This window comes from Alligator mississippiensis, chromosome 5 (genome assembly GCF_030867095.1).
Source record: "Alligator mississippiensis isolate rAllMis1 chromosome 5, rAllMis1, whole genome shotgun sequence".
In the NCBI taxonomy this organism is placed as follows: Eukaryota; Metazoa; Chordata; order Crocodylia; family Alligatoridae; genus Alligator; species Alligator mississippiensis.
Genome location: NC_081828.1, coordinates 9227407 through 9247276, shown reverse-complemented (window position 1 = coordinate 9247276; position 19870 = coordinate 9227407). Strand labels below are relative to the sequence as shown.

The following is a 19870-nucleotide window of genomic DNA, read 5'->3' as shown; positions in this document are numbered from 1 at the left end:
TTATTTAGTCCATCACATTGCTTTGTAAGAGCAACAAACAGCTCAATGGTCCTAAATATCCTTCTTCTCCAGGCCTTCCCAGTGATTTATAATGCTGCAATTCCCTCCAGGCTCCATCACAGAGGTCCCTGTCTGAAGGTGGCTGTTTTAAAAGACAGTGTTGGCTCCCACTGGAAAATGTAATGCACCATAACTGCTTTGCAATGGGATGGGATGGACCGAGAGCAATGCCCCAGCTCCCACGGGCAGAAAGAAAAGGCCTCACCGTGTAACAGAGCTATTTAGTGTCAAGGGCCAGACTGTGGTTAGGCATATGGAGGGACACAAAGGATAGAGAGGAAAAGGGCCCACTAGGTACTCTTTCACACTGTGACACCAGTCACTATTGCACCTGTAGTGCTAGGCATGGGGGAGGACAACCATGCTCCCTATCCCTTTCCCCACCCGCTGACCAGGAGCAGGAAGCTTATCCTGCACCTTCCTACAGGGCAGCACAGCAGCCGCGCTGCACCATACCCCTTCTTCCTGCCCATCCACCTGCCTGGTGCCTCTCCTCCCTGCCCATTGCTTGCTCAAGCTGCTTAGCATCCTTCCCCCTCCGCTGCTGCAGCACTTGCCATCCCGCCATCGTTGCACACACAGGGTCTGCTGACTCCCCAGGTCTGCATTTGTGTTAATTGTGCATCGCTAATTTGGGCTAATTGTGCATGGGGGTAGTTCAGGGTTTCAAAGGCAACATAGCATGCAACTGAATTCCCTTCAAGTATCCCCTGCTGGGGCTAAGAGACTGTTCAGAGTAACTCTCTGGGTTGGAAAGGTTTGGGTCCTTCTTTTGCCCAGGGAGAAGAAGACCTCTTTGGCTGCAGGGCTAAGCTGCTCTATGGACAAGGAAGACAAGGACACAGGCAAGGGGAAATGAAGCCATACATAACAGCAGAGAGAGGCACAGCTTCTCACAGAGGTATTATTGCTCAGACCAAAGAGTCAGCCGGACTACTTGAAAAGAAAGGAAGATCCAGGGCCACTGGCCTGGGACTTGGGAGCACAGGGTACAATTTCCCGGTGTGTAACAGGCTTCTAGTTAGGAAGTGTCATAGGGCCAAACATATAAAGGTATTGAAATCAATGGGAACTGGGTGCTCTAGGTGCTTTTAGGGTTGTTGGTTGTAGCTGTGTTGGTCTAAGGACATAGGCAGGCAAGGTCTTTAGGTAGATGTGATATCTTTTATTTTATCGAGTAGTTGGAAGAAAGTTCTTTGCAAGCTTTCAGGTGCAATCGCCCTTCTTCAGGCATCGGTGCTTTTAAACTCCCAGGAGATGCCCATCTGTATCCTTAGGTACATTCATATTTTTCTAAAATATGGCCTTCCTTCAGGGCCATAGCTCCCCATCTGTAAAATGGACACGGCTAGCACTTCCCTACCTCGAGGAGAATTGTGAGGAAAGGCTGCAGGGCACTCAGACACTGGGAATGGAGCCTCTAAAGTCGCTAAGACAGAGGATTAACTCATGGGCTGAATCCTTGGGATCCAAAGGGAGGGTCCGGTGCAGATGTTCCCATAGGCTCTTTTGGCCAAATATTTATTAGGTGATTGGCTGCTGTCGCAGTGGGCTGGACTTGATGAGGATGACCCAGAAGGTCATGTCAGTATTTGAAGCAGAGTATGAACGCCGGGCAAATAGGAAACTAAGATCCAGAACTGTAGGCTGCAAAAGAAAAAGCAGTGATAGGGAAATAGAGAGCAAAAGTTGCTGTTTTTTCATAAATCCTGGACCGGATTCAGATCTGTGGGGAGAAAGCGCTCTGGGCCAGGAGCTGTCCCTCTGCTTTGTGTTTGCACGATGCCTCATTCAGAGCGGTCTGGAGGCAAGAGCGCAGCAATACCATTCAGAGATCGTTTCCATCACTATGACTCCACTAACTCCAAAGTAATCCCTCCGGACTGACATCAGCCTACGGGAGAGTGGAATTGGGCTGGGTGCCCTAAAATCTTGATCGTGGATTAATGCACTAACTCTTTTTTGCATTTAACAGCACTTGATAATCCTGGGGAACTTTATTTAGTATCTGTACTTAAATAGGCTAAGCCACTCATTCAATGTTAAATAAAGGGGCAGATTCCAGCTGCCCTAGCTCTCTGCAGAGCTCGGTAGTTGATTATGGGCCGTATTTACAAGGTTTTTCTGTTTGTCGTCCGATTGACAACCGATCTTGGAATGATTTTTGTAACGATTCAGCAATTCCCACATTTTATTTTCCAAGGGACCGTCAGCGAGTTCACAGAAGAATGACAAGCTTCTTAGCTAACGCAGCAGCAGAGACATACAATAAATAACTGCTTGTCTACTGAAATCTGAAAGTGTGACTGGGCCCATACCTCCTGAATGTACAGGAAGAAAAAATAGTCCTTTTTATAAGCTAGCATTTTTCTACAAACTGCAGAAACAAGAGCGCTGCTCACACCCCGTGGGTGATGCAGATATATGAAAGCATGACTGAAGGAGCTCAGGAAAAATGGAAATGAGCTGAGTTCATAACTAAAACTCAGTGTGATCTGAACCTCAAACTCACCTGTAGTTTCTCAAAGTCAGTTGGGTTTTTTATTCCATGGATCTGATTTTGTTGTGATAAGGATGGGAAGAGTTGAGATCCCGGGAGAGAGGCTGTCCTTACTGCTCCTTTCATCCGAGACAAGCTACCTAGCAATCTTGTCAGAGGCTGATCTTGCTTGGCTTCAGGCCCAGAGAAGCCCAGATACGCTGGAGGGAAGCTTTCTAGCTTGTGAATGAAATGTCTCAACTTTTTCAAACATCTCTCCTCCCTAGCCACGAAGTTGGCTTTGGATTTCTAAAAGGCCATTTTACCAGACTGTAAAGTTATCAGTATAGAAATGTGGAATAACCGCCACTCGGAGCAGCCTCAGATCCGAAATAAGAGCAGCAAGGCAAAAACAGAAAGGGAGAAAAGACAAAAAAATAAAACCCATCTAAGTACAAAACAACACAACCTGGAAGCAATATGAAATACAGCCGGTACAGAAACGCCATGCGGGTTATAGCCATGTTGTAAAAGTTCCCAAGGTACATTTATATTCTCCTCAAACACTTGTCTGGGCAGCTTTGGGCAGCCCACCTAAAGCTTTATTTCAGCTTTCTCACTCCATCAGGTAGATGTCAACGTTTCAATTTGCAGGTTAGGAACAAGTGACTGAATACGTGACTGTCCCCTCTGTCCCCTTCTTCGTCCCACATGCCCAAGGAGGGTTTTTGCAGATCCCAACTAATCTGTAAACTGTTTCAGGAATACAGGCATGCTCTCTGGAGTACGAAATCAGGGAGCAAATGCTGGTCTAAAACAGAAATCACGGGCGTGTATGTTGGTAGGAAACAGGACACGAGTTCACGTAACATTTTTGATGTGGTTAGTCTGATATTTGCTAATAGGTCACTGCAGGAATTGATCCTTTCGCCATGGTACTGTGGGCCTCCCAAGCACATCCAGTCAAACATTTTGATATGAGAACTTGCAGATCTTCCCAAAAAAACCTGTTATATTTTTCATGAAATGTTTTCTATTTTTTCAACCAGTTCCATTTACAAAGCGCAGGTAAATACACTCAAAACCTCCTTGCAAGAGACCAAACACCATATTCCTGTTTTGGGAAAAGCATTACTGAGCAGGTACAAAAATTAGGTTTCAACATTTGGGAAGTCCTGAAGAAAGAGATGCCTCTTGCCTCTCTTTAGAGACAGGCAAGGGTGATCTTTGCTGGCTGGTCCAATTCTGCGTTGTTCTGGCTCGTGTACATGTGTACCGACACTCTGATAACACCTATAAAATCCCTATTGCAATGGGCTGCCAAGGGAGTCTTCTTTAGTAAAATCAATAAGAGCTGCTTGTTTAAGCTCAGCTCTTTGACGACGGCACCTGCCTGCAGGCACAGATTCCTTTCGCACAAATACACGTGAAAGTGTTACAGTGCCGGGGGGGTGCGCTCTTCCAGCGGTGGGCTGCTAAACCAGCGCTTCTCAACCTTTTTTGTACAGGACCCTTGTGTAAGCATCAATGGCCAGTCCTGGCCCAGGAAATAGTTTAAATAGAAAACAGCGCCCTGGCCCTGCTGGTGCCCTTCGCTCCCGACCCACTGTCCCCGGCCCGGCACCTGCAGTGTATGGGGTGTGGGGGGCAGCCCTTACAGACTGGAGCTCTGTGGGAAAACCCAGGTTCCCACATTTTTCCCCTTTAAAGAAGAATCCCTTTTTAAAGTGTTTTGATTCATTTTTAAAGTTTGTTCGCAACCCTTCGATACATTCCCGCAACCCACTTTTGGGTTGCGACCCACGGGTTGAGAAAGGCCGTGCAAACAGCTCGTTCTGCTGGGTTGTGACACACAATTTGTGCACGGCGGCAGGGAGCTGCCAGAAGCGCAGCAATAACCCCCACGCCTCAAAGAAGAGATACTTGAAGACACATATCACAGGGAAAACCTATGATCACCTGGGGTTTTCACTGGGAGCTGCATGTATATCCTCTCTCAAGACTTCTGCTACTCATGTAAAGGCTTTACATCTCTATTGACATGCCCAGAAAATCCTGATCAAATCCTGCCTCACTTCTAAACACACGAGGCCTCTTTCTGCAACGAGGATTTATCTGTTGTACCCATCTGTTGTTCTACAATCTCAAACCATTCATGTTATGACTCCTTCATTAAGGACAAAAGAGGTGATGTTGAGTTTTGATGTAAATCTCATTCAAAAATGGGATACCACCAGAGTCGTGCGACTTCATCTAGGACAGGGATGGGCAAAATGTGGCCTGTGGGGTGGATGCGGCCCACCAGCCCATTCTATCCGGCCCGTGGGGCCCCTAAAAAATTAGAAAATTAATATTCATCTGCCCCTGGCTGCCTGCCATGTGGCCCTTGATGGCTTGCCAAAACTCAGTAAGCAGCCCTCCGCCCAAAATAATTGCCCGCCCTTGATCTAGGAGCATGAATAACCACCCTCCGAAAGGAACGCCTTGGCCAGTTCGGTGATGGAATGACTGTTTATCTCTACAGGAGATAATCTGTCAATGCCGACGTAATGAAGCTGATCTTACCTGTCGTCTGTAAGCTTAAACCAGTATCCAGCTTGCTGCGTGGCTTTGTACTGATGAACAAATAACAGAGAACGCACACTGTGATGATAAAAGCAAGCAGGACCACTGCTGCTATTGACAGTCCAACAAGGGCTCCAACACTGAGAAGACATAAAAGAAAGGAATTAAATACATAAAGTGGTCTATGATGGCTGTGAAATACATGGCCAACATGCCATCTGGAGCTCACTTGCCCTTAAGAGAGGAAGCAACCATATAATATTACTATAGGCACAGATTTGGGGGGAAATCCATAGTATCCAGGGTGTAAAATGACAGCGTGTCGTTGACCTCGGGGGAGCTACACCATTTAACAGCAGCTTGAGGGTTTGGCTCTTAAAGTCTTTATTATGGCATGTGTGCATGGTGGTCTTGATTCAGCTCTCACTGCTATAAATCAGAAGTAACTCCACTGAAGCCAATGAAGTGACACCCACCAGTGAGATCAGGGTCTCTCTAGGTGCCACGCACGCTCCCAAATCACTCAGCCACTGGAAACCTGTAGGAAGGGTGCATGCTATACTTGCAAACGGTATATTGTGCTGGGACATGTATATTTTCACTGTGGTGTTTTTAAGTGATATTACCCTTAACTTTTTAAAAATTGCAGAGACATAACTAAAGGCCTGCTAGCACGCAGGTCTATGTGCTGTCCTTTAGAGATGGTGCCTTCACCGGTTCTTTCTAACTCAGTCATGTGAAGAGCTAGGAATGAAGCAGATGCTGCTCCAAAATGTTACACTGGAAAAGGGCTCTCGAGCTCCAGGAAGGTTGCTTAGCGATCCATGCAGCCTCCCCCCATCCTCAACTCCCTTCCCTGATTCAGTGTCTCAGACTGAAAGTTAATTTTCATTGTAAAAAAAAAAGTATGCTTACTTTAAAGCTTGGTTCGAGCACATTGGATCCAGTCTATGCATATCTGTCACTGGCTTCCCCCTCTCTAGCACTGAAATGTCTCTAGAACAGGCTAGCAACAGGGGTTTGCATAAAGATTAAATCAGCATAACCCCTTTTAGTTAGCTTGGCGGGGCAGAGTGGAGCACTGCAGTTTTTACGGTGCCTCTGTATAAAGGCAATGTGCTTTAAGGGCAGATCAGTGAAGTGCTTTTCCATCTCTGACCACCTGCCAGGATGCACTGCTGCAAAGGGGCAATGCGAGCCTAAAGATTTAGTCATATATGCACAGCAGTGAAGGCATCGGACAACCAGGAACAACATACCGAGGAAGCAGGAACTAAACCACCATGCATAGTACGTCATGGTGCAAACTAACAGAAGGTGAGAGATCACTTCCTTCTACTTCCATACTTGTATACATTGTCTGTCTCAAGAAAAATGAGTGGTTCCTTGGTTCCCGGTTCTTCCTTCTACGTCTTTCCTCTGCTTTTCCTCCTATGGAGCTTCCTTGACATGCTGGAAAGCCCAAATGCTATGGTTCACTGTCCCGTCTCGGACAGTTTAATGTCACTATTAGCCAGCCCCCTATCCTACAGCCCAACCTAAGAGAGGACATCCCGAGGATATGCCACCACAGCCTTCTGATATCAGCTTGAGAACATGTGAAGCCCCCAAATACTAGTGTTACCACCCCCTTTGCTCGTGATTTTGACACAGCGACAGAAGAAAAGAAAGAAAGGAGGAAGCTGTGTCTCGGTGGGACCACGACTTGCGAGACGTCAAGCTCTTGCTGATGCAAATGCATACTCAGCACTGCTACTGGTAGGAGCCACTCGATCCGCAGCAGGGTAAAAACACTGGACCTCAGAATCGGTCTATATAGTCAACGTGTCTAGTTCTACGATAGTGAAAAGCCAATATATAAAGATCGCACAATTGCAATAGACAGGAATGTATACGGGCCAGCAGTGTCCACACGACTGTTAGCTCTCACGACTCACTGATCTCTCAGATCAATTAATGAGGTTTCAGAAACATGAGTTAATTCAAACTTGTGCACACCTACGTACCCAAAGAAAATAATCCATATCAACAAAATCCCTTCTACTGGGAAAGAACCGCTCTGTTCTTGCCTGAGACTTTTGAAGGGCATTTGTCGTCTGCCTGAGCCAAAGATTTTTGTACATATATATTTTCTCTTCCTTTCAGGTTTTTATTTTTTGACTTGTTGCTTTGTTTGTAAGAGCCACTGTGCCTGGTACTGGGGCAACGGGACACCGTGCATGTCCTTATAATCAGGGTGTCTAGGAAGGCTCCGATCTTATTTCAGGTTATTCATTTGGGGTATTTATAAAGTGGACAAATCACTAGAAATCAGTAGGGGATCCAGGCGCACAGCTACCAAATGAAAGGTTATTCTCATGGCAGAGTCCATTCCAGCTAGCAAGCAAGAAAAACTGCGTCTATTTGTGTTGCCAGTACTAACCCATTGGTGAGTTAGTTCTCCAAGAGAAGGAATAAGAGTTTGCAAGGGTAAGAGTTTCAAATAAAAGGCAGGCCCCATGCTCAGCCTTTTATAAAACTAGCAGATCAGGCCTGTACAGATAGCACACTCTTATTTATTCATGCATCCAGCTATTATCTCCTACTTGCAGCTTGCTTGTAGCTGCCACCATTCAGCTGTCCAGGAGGCACTTGTTGAGATAGTACATCTGCTCCACCATGAGATGGCTTGTGTAAGCTGGTCTGTGCATTATAAATGGAAAAGGACGGTTTCTGCTGCAGAACTGTAGAGTACTTACCATCACAGGTGGAAAGCTTGATAGTTTAAAGAATAGTATATAACACTTGGAAAGACGTGACCTATCCCATACCCTCGTTAGTCTCTCAAGTGAAGAACCACTTGAAACCATGACAAGGACTGCATGAGCAAATGAAGACATCTAGAGAACAGCACCTTTCTGAGCTCGTTAGAAGTGAAGAGGATAACCCTATTTGAGTCTGTTTTTAACCATGATACTTCACAACCAGATTCTTCGAGACACGTCCAAGCCTCTTGAGGGCTACAGGCAATTTGGGTACGTTTAAAACACATCTGCTTTTCATTTGAAGCTTTTTAAAAAGATCTTATAGATTTTACCAGATTTATTTCAATTATTTGAAGATAGTTTCCCCTAACTCTACACACTTTGACAAACTCAGCACATGCAGTAACAGGCAAACACGTTATAAACAGCAGTCAGAAATATGCTCCGATCACAATTATGATCTGCATGCTGAATCCTCCCATAGCTTCCCAATAACCCTTTCCCCTAAAGCCCAGGTGTAAAGATGGGTCTTGCAACATGTCTCATAGATCCTACTGGTCTCCTGGGGCAGGGAATTCGGTCAAAAGTTCTCCCAACGTCACTCCTGCCTTTTAAACACTGGAGGTGATAGGGGTTTAGTACTGGAATTATAAAATGAATAAGGAACGGCTAAAGGGAAAATGACAATGAGTTATGGTGAAAGAGGATTTACCAGGGTGGAGGAAGATTACTAGGTCATTCCTCCGGGATTGGCCTTGGGACCGCTCCTGTTTAATAGTTTCATCAGAGAAACTGGTGCAAAAACCAGGTGCGTGTTTATGAAATCTGTAGGCACTCCCCATACTAAGAGAGGATCATCCAAGAATTAGATAACCTTGTGGCTTGGACTGTGAAATCTCATAGGACAAGTTGCACAAGGTGCATTGACCAATCAGAGGAGGACCCTGAGCCACCGGAGCAATGCAGCTGTAAAAATGTTATTCCAGGATTAGGCAAAGTATTTTTAGCAACATCAGGGAAATATTAATACCACTGTACAATGCACTGGTAAGACTTCATTTAGTATCATGTACACAGTTCTGGCAGCTGTGCTCTAAGAAGATGAATTTAAGCTGCAACAGGTGCGGAGAACCTAGCCTGGGAGAGGAGGTTAAGAGAGTTTGGCTTGGTTAGCCCAGCAAAACAAAGGTTGGGAGGGGAGAGGCCAACTCACCATAAATACATCTGGGAGGTAAACAGAAGGGCAGCAGAAGTGCTATTATAGTTAGAGGATAATACGAGTACAGCAGCCAACGGTCGGGAATAAATATAGACCACAGAAGAAGGTCCCTAACCAAAGCAAAGTCCTGGAACAGCCTCCCAAACCAAGTCACAGGGCAAGGAACCCAAACTGGAGCTTGACAAGTGAATGGAAGGGACAGCAGGATAGGGCCAGGGCTGGCCTTGAAATCGGGAATGACAGCTTCTGATCTGAGGCTGGTGGCAGTCAATCTGTCAAAGGGTTGAAGAGAGGTAGTTGTGAGAGCCTCTTCTGGCCCACATTTCCCTCCCTCCTCTCTTCTTGAGCTTTTAATTCACTTGCAATACTTGGTCCACCATTATATATTGTATTTAATCCGTTACACCCATGCTCCAAGGCTTCTGTTGGTCACCTGTAGGGGCCAAAAAAGAACTTTTTTCTCTCTTGAATACAAAACTTAGCTGCATAACCACCCAACAACAACTCTGTGTCTATGAAAACATCCTACTTGTAAACTCGCCTCAAAAATAATTTACTTCCAATAATTTATAATGTATACAAAAATACATGGCAGCATGAGTATGCACTGGCTAAACACTTGAAGTTATAAATGACATCCTCTTTTCCTAGCCATTATATTTTTAGGAAACTGTTGACAAAAGTTCAGAACAAGTACAAAATAAGAGGGATGTAAGAGTCATAAGGACAGAACAGATTAGGACGCGTCTAAAGCTAGCTGGATGGATTTGTCACGTTCTTTCAAAACACATTCATTTAGAAGAAGCATGACCACTTCAGCCGACAAGACTATTCTGTAAGCAAGGCACACGTGGTGGGAAAGCAGTGTGATAAAGACATTTAGAGTAACAATCTTAATGAGAGCAATCATCTCTACTCTGCATAACTCTAATTCTAGGGAATGCAAATTAGCGATCTGCAGGAATAGCATCTTTTGTCTTGGGAGCATACGCGTTAATTAAGGAGAATAAATATTTACAAATTGAGAATCTGCAGTGCCTTTTGTATCCTCCATAAAAAAAACTTATTAAGTAACATTCCCTTTACTGCTGTTTCTTTAATCCACCCCCCGCAGAGGTATGAACAAAGAGTATGGAAATTACAAGCTCTTCTGAGGAGTTTGTGGATCTAAGATGCTGGACTGTTAAATTTAGTGTCTTGTTACCTCAGCTCCCCCTTCTGATCATTCCAGGAGATAACTGATGGGCTCCAACGTAAAAGAAATTGCATTTATTTTCTGTTGTACAATAAATAAGTGTCACAATAGAAGTTTGAAGGGAAAGAAGAGTATAAGCATCATAGTATTGGTGCCTGTCCGGGGCACTTCCTTAAGAGGCAGTTAGAAACCTAGTGCAAGTGCCCCGTTAGTGGATTGGAAATGCAAAACTCTAGAAGTCTTGGTTTAGCGATGATATCTGTTATCAGACCAACTAAGAAATCACAAAAAAAATATCTTTTTCTGCAAGCTTTTGGGCACATGCACCCTTCCTCAGGCTCAAGGACAATTTAAGATGGTAAAAAGTCCCCATAGGGAGAAACTAAACTTCATTTTGCACAGAGGAAGCTGAAGGTGAAAGCTGTTCCTCCGGGTCCATGCAAGTGTCTTTGTGAGCTGCATTTTGATGTGCAGATCAGGCAGGATTCCTTCCCTCATGGTGTCAGGAGGCACTTTTACCAACTTTAATTTGCCCTGAGCCTGAGGAAGGGTGCATGTGCCTGAAAACTTACATAAAAAGATGATTTTTTTTTTGCAGTTTCTTAGCTGGTCTAATAAATAGTACCATCTATGGGTGCGAAACTGGTTGCGGGGTAGGACGCAGAGAGTCCAAACGAATGGATTGATGTCGTCCTGGTGAGATGTGGGCAGTGGCATACCCCAGGGGTCGGTACTTGGCCCAGTGCTGTTCAACATCTTCATCAACGACCTGGATGAGGGGGTGAAAAGCCCATTGGCCAAGGCTGCGGACAACACCAAGATGTGGGGTTGTGCAGACACACCCACAGATAGGCTGCAGATACAAGCTGGCCTAGACAGGCTGGCATGTGGGGCAGAAGGGAACCAGATGAGGTTCAATGTAGAGAAATGCAAAGTGCTGCATCTGGGAAGGAAGAGCCCCCAGCACACCTACAGGCTGGGCATCGCTAACATGGCCGGCTCTTCAAATGAAAGGGATCTGGGGGTAACAATAGACCCCAGCTTGAATATGAGCCGGCAATGCAATGTAGTAGCCTCTAGGGCCAATAAAACTCTGGCATGCATCAATCAATGCATCTCTGGTAAATCCAAAGAAGTGATTCTCCTGCTTTACTCAACACTGGTGCGGCCGCAGCTGGAGTATTGCATCCAGTTCTGGGCGCCGCACTTCAACAAGGACGTGCTAAAGCTCAAGAGGGTCCAGACAAGGGCCACCCGTATGATCAGGGACTTGCATGGCAAGCCAGACGAGGAGAGGCCGAGGGATCTCGGACTCTTCAGCCTAAAGAAAAGTAGGCTGAGAAGGAACCTGATTGCAGCTTACCGCTATATCAGAGGCGTACATCAGGGGCTCGGTGAACAACTGTTCACCAGGGCGCCCTGGGGGAAAACTAGAAACAATGGCCACAAACTCCTGGAAGATCAGAAAAAACTTCTTCACAACTAGGGTGTCCAGACTATGGAAGAAGCTCCCCTCAGAGGTTGTGCAGTCACCTACCCTAGAGGTCTTCAAGAGAAGACTGGACGGTCACCTGCCCGGGGTTGTCTGACCCCAGATGTCTTTCCTGCTCATGCAGGGGGCTGGACCCGATGATCCTTTGGGGCCCCTTCCAGCCCTGTGATCCCATCTCTGAGCCAAGAGGTCTACAGTTTTGCAGTTCTTTTTGTCTCAGACCAACACAGCTACCAAATACATCCCTGACACATGGAAGATGGTGCATTTTAGCTGATTTTGGCTTTAGACTTCATTGCTAAAGAACAAGGAAGATATCTATACCTCCCTGCCTTTCTGCACCCAGCACCACCAGGGAGGGACTCCTGCCTGATCTGCACATCAAAGAGCAACTTGCAAAGAGACTCTCATGCACCCAGAGGGACAGACTTCCACCTTCAGCTTCCTCTGTGCAAAAATGAAGTTTATTTTCTACCTATGAGGACTTTTTACCATCTTTAATTTTCTCTGAGCCTAAGGAAGGGCACATGTGCCAGAAAGCTTGCAGAAAAAGATTTTTTTTTTTGCGATTTCTTAGCTGGTCTAATAAAAGGCATCATCTCCAAACCAAGAGTTCTAGGGTTTTTCATTTCTTTTTGTCTCAGACCAACACGGCTATCAAATACATCCTTTAATGGATTTGCCTGTCATGTGGGGAGTCTTGTGCGATTCAGCCTGCATAGATGCTTTCATAGCAGCCCCCTACCATTCGATGCTGCTGGAACAAGGGTTGGACAAAGAATACACTGTTGGGATAACTGTATCCAGCTGCGTTAATAATCTGTCTGTGCCAGCGGGAGCCGACACAACTTGGAGCTGATTAAGTATGCTCTAAATGGTGCGACAGAACCAAACCCATGCCAATCAGTCAAGGATTGAGGATTTACAAGGCCACCTTGCACTTTACCTGAGCTGTGCCGACCATTTGTCAGCCACAGTTCAGATTCCAGGCAAACAAACGCACAAAGATTCATGTGCCTTATTAAGAGCATACAGATGTTCACACATGGAAGCCACTATAACAAAAGCCTGGCTCTGTTGGGAAAGGAGAAATAAAAAATCAAGTTAGAACAGATCAAAATAAGTGTGTAAGAAACGGAGTGGAAAGAGTTCAGGGCAAGCATAAGAAATAGATAAAAGGATGAGAAATTGATAAAGGGAAACCCAGATTGAAACGGCATGCGAGAGTGCAGCAAACAAAGAGAAAGCAACTGTGCTGTAACAACAGAAAAATCCATGGGAACAGAAATGCTATAAAGCAGCAACAGAATTAACTGGTGAGGAAAGCAGAACGAGCAGAAATAAAAATAACTGGAAGACAAGGTGAGCGAGAGAAAGCACAAAGTATTCGTGATGGATATCCAAGACTCCACAATTAGCTGTGGAGCAGAGCCACAAAAGCAGGATTGTCTTGAAGATACTAGGATGGAGAACAAGACGTGACTGAGGAGGCACAGACTAACATTTGGGGCCCCGAGCCAGGAGGTGGGAGCTCCTGCATCCCACCCCAGCTCTGACCCTCCCTTCCTCTGGGCCCTTGCAAGCAGTCCCTGCTCACAACAGCATGGAGCAGGAGACTGCCTTATGTAGCAGCTGTAAACCACCTGGAATATGAAACAAATATGGAGGACAATAGATATCACCCAGGTGAAACACAATCCAGACGAAACTACCCTGTTCCTAATGCGTCTGCATACAGCAGGTGTTTAACTTAGGCTATGCCTATGCTGGAAAGCTTTGCTGGTAGCACTTTGTTGGTGTATGCCTCCTGACACTGCCATTTCACTAGCGTGTGCATGCTTGGCTGTCTTTGCTAGTGCCACGTGTCCTCACAAGTGGGTACGCCTATTCTACCCAGGGGCTCCCAAACAACTGTCATGGATGCTCATTTTTGTGGTGCATGTCGGGACACCGGCACTCCTCTCGGAGAACTGTGGATATCTGGGATCAAGTATTCGCAACTCCTTCTGTCCCTTCCCATAGTTTTTTTCTTTCTTGTGCCAGTTTTCAATTTCTCCTTCTTGCCCTGAAAGCACAGAGATGCTGAACAGATCAGTAGCGTTCTCATCTATTTTAGTGGCAGGTTGTCTGATTCTTCTGTATTTGTGGAAGTTTAGTAACTACCACAGTGGCCAGCCAGGCCGCTGTAAAAAGAAGTGGATGACACCGGTGGTGCAGCCCAGGCGCTGCAGATATCCACTGCCCTCTTGCACAAAGAAGCAGTGTTTTAAGATCTGCAAAACAAGCACTGAGTGTTGCGATCAGAGCATGATGCAAACGTGACCTAAAGCCGTATTCCTGGAGTTGTCAGAGCTTGCTTGGACAGTGGAGAAATGGGTGGCAATGGCATGCAAGAAGTTTGCAATCCCAGGTTACTATCAGTCAGTGGGCAATCAGTTTTGAATGGGAAAATTCATAGCAGGTGCAGAGCAAGTGTAGTTGTTATCCAGGGAGACAAAGACATTAAACATGACCGCTCCACAGGACTGGGCATTGGGTAACAAAGGGATGTGAAGCAACGGGCTGCCAGCACTTCAGTGGAATAGCAGCCGGGCAACAAGCCGCTGTTCTGTTTTCCCCTCCTCGCTGCCGACTGCATACACGGAAACAGGCACTTTTCCTCCATAATCTGCATGCTGATTGATCGCTGAGGATGTTTCACATTGATTGTCAGGAAACTGCTTGCTACTCACATCTTTAGGCATTCAGGCCATGTTGAGAAGCTGTCAACAAGGACACTGTTCCCAGCGCAGCACATTCACATCATTGGTTTTGCAATGCCAACAGTGATTCTGGTACGCTCAAGTCAATCCTCTTGCACCCCTAGCTCATTAATCCTTGCTCAGTGGGAGTAAGGGAAGATTGAAGGGTTGCCAGAGCAAGGGAAGAATGATTGTTGAGCGTGGTAAATTTTAACAGAAGCTAGAAATGTCTCATGAGGAGGCTGGACCTCAGCAGGTCAAATATTGCTCTAGCGTTCCTGCATGTGGTGGTGTTTGTATTGAAGTGCTGGAGAAGATAATTCATAGCAGCAGAGAGAGGAAAGAATAACTGCCGGCTTTGAAGAGGGAGACTCAAGGGCAGTTACAAAAGTCTATCAAAGGGCTGTACAGCTCCGGGGAGTCGCAGGAACATATCTGACTGCCCATCATAGTGGGCTGTTAATGCATCAAGTTTTACGAATTAATTGCTCTTGACCTGGCTGCACACACATTTTAGCTGAATTGCTAACCATAATTTACTATTTGGGACGTAGCCTTTCCTTTGTCAGACCAAGTAAATAAACCATGATTTTTCATGAATGAAGACTTTATTGAACGGTAGCAAACAATAAAATACTTCAAAATATATTTTCAACAGTGCAAAATAAAAGTTCAAGGGGCTGGCGGCAGCTGCATGCATCACAATCAGTGTGTGCTCACTCAGAACCGTTCTCCTTACTTCCCATTTGTGCCAAGAGGAAGAAATACTGTGGCTTTTATGCCGCACGTGGGCAGGAGGTGTGTGTTCATAGGCTCGGTGCAGCAGTTGCTGGGGTGAGAACCCAGAACACCTTGCAGCATGCGCATTCAGTGTCTCCAGAGGTAAGTACAGACAGTCAAAAAGCTGGAGGCTGAATTGATTCAGTCTTTGCAGGTTAGTCCAAGCTGCAAAGATTGAACCAATAAGCAAATGAACAGACATTCATTTTTTGTTCAGGAAATGCAGCCACATGCCTGCAGTGGCTCAGGCCAGAAGCTGCGGGGCGCTGGAGCACAGCTCTTGGAGACAAGGCCAGCATGGGCTGTGTGTTCCCTTCCTCTTTCTGCTGCCCTCAAGGTCTCTGGGAGTTGCAATCCACAATCACAACTGCAGGACTCTGCAGGGTTACTCATCACTTCCTCTTCCTGCTTCCAGGTGCTTCTGGGATTTGTAGTCCACAGTCACAGCCAGCACTAAGTAAGCCAGCAGGGCAGGACAGCTCTGTATTTGGGGAAAGGTGCGTTTAACCCCCCTCCCTGGCCCCAGACCCCAGCCAGGATATGCCAGGGGGCAAGGACCAGTGAGCCAGCCCTCACTGCTCCAGCTCAGGAGCACAGGGGCGGGGCTAGCCCTGCTGTCTGGAGCAGACACTATAGCCCAGCTCAGGGCTGCAAAGCATGCTGGGATGCTGGGGGAATGTGATTTAACTTGAACCAGGAAGGGATCTGCTTCTTTCAAATCCCCTCTCAGTCTTCTTTTCTGCAGAAACCCAGTGCCTTAAGCCTCTCCTCATAAGTCATGTGCCCTAACCCCTGAACCATTTTTGTTGTTCTGCTGGACTCTCTCCAACTTTTCCACATCCCTTCTATAGTGGGGGACCCAAAACTGGACACCGTACTCCAGATGTGGCCCCACCAGTGAAAACTAGAGTGGAATAATCACTTCCCCTGATCAGCTGGCACCGTTCCTACCCATGCAGCCCAGGATGCCATTAGCCATCTTGGCAACAAGGGCACACTGCTGCTTATATTCAGCTTATTGTAACTATCACCCCCAGGTCCTTTTCTGCAGAGCTGCTGCCCAGCCAGTCAGCCCCCAGCCTGTACTGGCGCATGGGATTGCTCCATCCTAAGTGCAGGACTTTGCACTTGTCCTTGTTGAACCTCATGAGATTTATTTTGGCCCAATCCCCCAATTTGTCTAGGTCACTCTGAATCCTATCCCAGCCCTCCAGTGTATCTACGACTCCCCCAAGCTCGGTGTCATTTGCGAACTTGCTGAGGCTGCACTCTATGCCATCTTCCAGATCGTTAATGAAGATATTGAACAAAACTGGCCCCAGGACCAACCCCTGGGACTCCACTTGATGCTGGCTGCCAGCTACACATTGAGCCATTGATTGCTACCCATTGAGCCCGACAACCCAGCCAGCTTTCTATCCACCTTACAGCCCATTCATCCAACCCATTCTTCCTCAGCTTGCTTGCAAGAATGCTGTGGGAGACGGTATCAAAAGCCTTGCTAAAGTCAAGCTATTTCCTAACTGTGCATGAATCCAAACAGCCCTGACTGAAGTACTGTCAAGGTACTGTATTTAAGGAACCCCCTGATGTCTCCCATCTCACAAAAGACCCAAGCTAACCAGCTGAGGCTGTGAAGCTAATTGGTTCAGAACACAACATGGCAATGCTGCAAACAAAGCATTTCCAATAGTTCAGATTTTTTAAAAAGAAGTTACATATTAAAAAAGCCAATAAAAATCATTGGAAAAATAGCCCAGTTAAAAGCCTAGAACATCAGGTAAAGTTTGCTGGATGCCCAGTGGTTTTCCAGAAAAATGGATCATGACTTTTATTACTGATAGCCCTTTCCTCTATCCTGAACACAGCCACCACAGGGCTTTACTGTGTGGCCTAGGGGTGCACCAATAGAGATTTTTTAGGCCGATACCAATGCCAATTTTTAAACAAGCCATATTGGCCAATACTGCTCTGATAGCCAATGTGCAGCCCCACAACGTGGGGCGCGGCCACTGGCTGGTACATCTGTTGTGGGGGAGGGTAAGGGGGGAGGGAAGAGGCGTGGAGGGGGCAGATCAAGGCCCCTGGGTTGAAGGAGGGAGTGGGGCTGGGGCAGGGCAGGGAAGGGCACAGGACGGAGCTGTGGCTTGTCCGGTTGGGGGAGGGGCAGCTCCCAGTGCTGTGCACACCCTGGGAGGGCATGGGGGGCATGTGCCCCCCAAACCTCCGCATGGGCTGGGACCAGGCTGCCACTGTGGGCTGGGACCGGGGCTGCACAGGGCTCTTCCCAGCGGGGGGCTGGGTCGGGCTCAGCTTCAGGTGGGTGGCAGCAGTGCTGGGAGTGTTGCTACAGCAAATTTTGGGGTGGCTCTAGCCCCCCCAACCCCTCCTCCCAGCACTGCCGCCACCCGCCCCAAGTACAGCCCGCCTAGCTCCCCCACCAGGAGGAACCCAGCGTAGCCCCAGCCCCAGCCTGCAGCAGCAGCCCACCCTCACCCTGCGTGCAGATCTGCCCTCTCGGGGTGTGTGTAATGGTGGGAGCTGCCCTCCCCCCCCCGCACCCCCTGGACAAGCCACAGGTCTGTCCCATGTCCCTGCTCCAGCCCCACTCCCTCCTTTACCATAGGGGCCTTGATCTGCCCCCCACCCCCACCATGCCCTTTCCTCCCCGCACCTCTTCCCCCACAACAGACTTACCAGTTGGACGCGGCTCCTCTCCAAGGTGCCAGGCTGTGCTCCTGGCCATCTGCGTGCTGTGCTGAGGTTGAGCACGTGCATGCAGCATTTATTGGCCACATCATCAGCCTCAATTTTCCTTATGTTGGTGCCAATCCGATATGGGACTGATGTATCGGTGCACCTCTAGTGTGGCCACGTTACATGGCAGTCCTCAAGGCAGCCCCTCTGGCTGCAGCAGTTCTTCTTTCAATGCTGGTATCCAGCGCCTCGCAGTCTAAAGGCAAGGACTGGAAGGAGGAATCAACTTTTATTGAAATATTTTGTTTTCTTGCAAACAGCGTCTTTGCTCCCCAGTTTCTGGCCACCGCTCCAAGCCGGCATACTTTTAAGAGATAGCATCCCTTTGCTCAACACTGACCGGCTGGCAAATCAAAGAACGGATCCTAAAAAGCACAGCCGGCGTCCCAACCAGTCCTTCCCGGCTGGGAAAACTGCAGCTGTGCCATAGTGCCCGCTACCTGAGGAGCGGAGAGCAGGGGTTTCCTCCTGATTTAAGGCCAAGCTGTCTGCTGGAGTAAGTCCATTTAAGTCCCCGGGATTCGGGCAGCCGAGACCTCTGCCCTTTGCTTTTTTTTATCGCACAAAAGACCAGGTTCCTTTTCTCAAAGGAACAAGATCGGTCTCTGCTAGGATTCCCACAGCTTCTCCCCCTGGAACAAAGCCCGTTCCCTGCCCAGCTCCCTCCCGCTGCGCTCCCCTGCCAGCCCCCTTTTGCGCGGCCGTCGCGGAGGGACCCTCACCCCCCAAGCGCCGCGCGGCCCACGGGGGCACAGAGCCGGCGGGGTCAAACATGAGTCTGGGGCCGCCTTGTGCCAAGCTGGCACCGGGGGCACCCTGAACTTTCCAAGAGATGGGAAGCCAGGCGACCCGGGGGCTGGGGGAAGGAAGCGGGCGCGGACCCTACCTGAGCCACCACATGTAGCTGTGCTCGTAGGGGAAGAAGCCGTGCGGGTCATCGCAGCAGTACTTCACGTCCTGGAAGCCGCAGCAGTACACGGCGCCCGCGTCGCCGCCCGCCCGCGGGCAGCGGAACCCGCTCACCGCCACCTGCTCCGCGCTCACGTAGCTGCTGCACTCCGCGCTCATCCTCCCGGCCCGGCCCGGCCCGGCTCCGGCTCCGGCTCCGCCCGGCGGGGGGCGGCTCCGAGCCTGCCCGGGGCGGAGCGGGGTGCCCGCGCGGGGAAGCGCGCGGCAGGGCAGGGCAGGGCAGGGCAGCGCTGCCTTTAGCTCCCTGCAGGGCGGCTGCCACGAGGATGGCGCTGCACCGCTGGCAGCCGCTGCTGCGCCCGCAGTTCAGCGCGTTGCCCCGAGGCAGCGCCCCCCTCTGCTGTGCGCCGGCCCCGCGCGGGGTTCGTGCCCCACTGCGGCTCGTCTCGAGCGGCGGCCGCTCCCCGACCTACGCTCGCTTGTGCCGCTGCTCCCGGGACCGTCCTCCTGTTTCACCGCCTGCGGGACGCTGGAGCTCCGGCCGGGAACAGAGGGAGTCCCGCGGAGGGCAGGGAGATGGGCTGCGGATTGGGGAACCTGAGTGATGAAGGCAGGCGGAGGGGCCTGGGCTTATTTCAGGGACGGGCACTTATTCCGGGCAGAGGGCTGCTTACTGGGTCTTGGCAAGCCATCGAGGGCCGCATGGCAGGCAGCCAGGGGCGGATAAATATTTTCTACATTTTTTAGGGGCCCCACAGGCTGGATACAATGGCCTGGCAAGCCGCATCTGGCCCGCCGGCCGCATTTTGCCTACCCCTGGCTTCTTTAGTTTGGAGAAGAGAAGACTGAGAGGGGGGTTTAATAGCAGTCTTCAAGTACCTGAAGGGGGGATCAACAGAGGATGGAGCTGGACTGTTCTCAGATGACAG

The 19870-nt window shown here is 48.6% G+C and overlaps 1 protein-coding gene across 1 annotated transcript in view; it reads right to left on the bottom strand.

Moving 5' to 3' along the window:
* The window catches only part of SHISAL2A (shisa like 2A), a 28739-nt gene extending 9597 nt beyond the window's left edge, over nucleotides 1-19142 (bottom strand). Inside the window, exons 1-2 of the mRNA XM_006265505.4 lie at nucleotides 18919-19142; nucleotides 5105-5244 (exon numbers count right to left, since the gene is read on the bottom strand). Of these exons, the coding sequence (XP_006265567.1) occupies nucleotides 5105-5244; nucleotides 18919-19100 (322 nt within the window). The 5' untranslated portion in view covers nucleotides 19101-19142. The remainder of the gene's footprint in view (nucleotides 1-5104; nucleotides 5245-18918) is intronic.
* Between the last annotated feature and the right edge of the window lie 728 nt (nucleotides 19143-19870).